At 62.5% G+C, this 2,121-nt stretch overlaps 1 protein-coding gene across 1 annotated transcript; it reads right to left on the reverse strand.

The window, feature by feature from the left end:
• Positions 1 to 399: 399 nt before the first annotated feature.
• JUN (jun proto-oncogene) lies at positions 400 to 1,829 on the reverse strand. The gene has a single exon (XM_006879737.1). It carries the CDS (start codon positions 1,421 to 1,423, stop codon positions 434 to 436), a length of 990 nt encoding a protein of 329 aa, XP_006879799.1. The 5' UTR covers positions 1,424 to 1,829; the 3' UTR covers positions 400 to 433.
• Between the last annotated feature and the right edge of the window lie 292 nt (positions 1,830 to 2,121).

Raw genomic sequence — 2,121 nt, forward strand, 5'->3', positions numbered from 1 at the left:
TCCCCACCCCCGCCCCCTCTTTGTGTTCTTAAGGAGTACTACAGAAGCAATCTACAGTCTCTATTGCAGTTTGAAACCCCTCCCCCTCCCCCCTTTTAATACTGAATGAGATCGAATGTTAGGTCCATGCAGTTCTTGGTCAATGTTAAAGAAAAGTCTAACGTTCCGTTGGCGCTGGGACAGCCCGTCCGCAAAGCCGGGCAGCCCGGAGGCTGCTGCTCCCTGGCTCCACGCCAAGGGAGGGCGCGCCAAGTCCTTCCCACTCGTGCACACTGGGGGCGCCGTCAGGACGCAACCCAGTCCAACTTGGATACCCTTGGCTTTAGTTCTCGGACACTTCTTTTCTCTCCCTCTCTCGCAACTTCTCAAGTTCTCAAATCTGTCTCTCTGTGTTGTTTGTCTCCGTTTCCCCTCGACCCCCGACAGTCTCTCTTCAAAACGTTTGCAACTGCTGTGTTAGCATGAGCTGGCACCCACTATTAACGTGGTTCATGACTTTCTGTTTAAGCTGTGCCACCTGTTCCCTGAGCATGTTGGCGGTGGACGCCAGCTCCGAGTTCTGCGCTTTCAAGGTTTTCACTTTTTCCTCCAGCCGGGCGATCCTCTCCAGCTTCCTTTTCCGGCATTTGGAGGCAGCTATGCGGTTCCTCATGCGCTTCCTCTCCGCCTTGATCCGTTCCTGTGACTCCATGTCGATGGGAGACAGGGGCGGCGTCTCCCCGGGCATCTCGGGGACCGTCTGCGGTTCCTCCTTCAGGGCCTGCAGCCGTGGGTGCTGCACCGGGATCTGCTGGGGAAGATGGTGCGGCGGCTGGGGCTGCTGTTGGGGCTGCGCGGGAAAGGCCAGGCCACCCGCGCCATAGGAGGGCGCCCCGCCACCGCTGCTCAACGCGCCCGGGTTGAAGTTGCTAAGGTTGGCGTAGACCGGAGGTTCGCTGTGCAGGCTGGCGCTGAAGCCGCCGTTGCCGCCGGCCACGGAGGCCACGGCCGGGGCCACCATGCCCGCCCCACTGACCGGCTGTGCCGCGGACGTGACGCTGGGCAGCGTGTTCTGGCTGTGCAGTTCGGCCAGAGCGCGCACGAAGCCCTCGGCAAAGCCCTCCTGCTCATCCGTCACGTTCTTGGGGCACAGGAACTGGGTGGGGGTCGGCGTGGTGGTGATGTGCCCGTTGCTGGACTGGATGATCAGACGCTCCAGCTCGGGCGAAGCCAGCTTGAGCAGCCCCACGTCGGGCGAAGTGAGCAGGTCCGAGTTCTTGGCGCGGAGGTGCGGCTTCAGGCTGCCCACCGGGTCGGCCAGGTTCAGGGTCATGCTCTGCTTCAGGATCTTGGGGTTACTGTAGCCGTAGGCGCCGTTCTCAGACGGGAGGAAGGAGGCGTTGAGGGCATCGTCGTAGAAGGTCGTTTCCATCTTTGCAGTCATAGAACAGTCCGTCACTTCGCACGAGGTTAGTTTGGGCTGCGCGTACAAGTTTTGGGGCCGCGACAGCGCGCGGGCAAGCGGGGGACACCCGCGCCTCCCCGCGGCCAGAGGCAAGGAAAGTTTCTTTAAGGGCGCGCGCACCCGCTGTCTGGCCTCCCCCGGGAGCCCTCCTCACCAGCTCGCTCCCGGGCACGCTGGGGCAAGAGACTCCTGCACCCTCTCGGGCCGCTCACTCGCCCCGCTCTGCTTGCAAAGTCGTGATCACTCACTGAGCGTTCGGTGGGCGCAGTGGTTCCGCGGACGAACTCACTTCCTCGCGATCGCAGCTTTCCTGGCTATGCTACCGAGCGCAGACCCAGGAGTGGCGAGCCGGCGGCGGGTCTCGGCCGCCCCAACTCCGATCACTGACCCCTCCTCCGCAGCGAGGGGAGGGGGTGCCTGGCAGCCGCGGTTCGCTCTTGCCCAAGTTCAGCAACCGGTGTGTGCAAAGCTGGATGCGGGTCCCTCTTCCCTCTCCTCTCCCGCTGCCTTCTTCTTTACCGTTGCCGCAAGAGGAGGAAAGGTTTGCAAAAGTTCTCTCCGGGACCAGGAGCCACTTGTCCCCTTCTCCTCTCAGCTGGGAAAGTTCTTTGCCGCTACAGGAGCTCTCCGGACTTCCCCCGGTGGACGGGCGCTCACCGATCTCAGCGGCTGTCAAC

Source organism: Elephantulus edwardii, unplaced genomic scaffold (assembly GCF_000299155.1).
Source record: "Elephantulus edwardii isolate Elephantulus edwardi_28Jun2011 unplaced genomic scaffold, EleEdw1.0 scaffold00005, whole genome shotgun sequence".
In the NCBI taxonomy this organism is placed as follows: domain Eukaryota; kingdom Metazoa; phylum Chordata; class Mammalia; order Macroscelidea; family Macroscelididae; genus Elephantulus; species Elephantulus edwardii.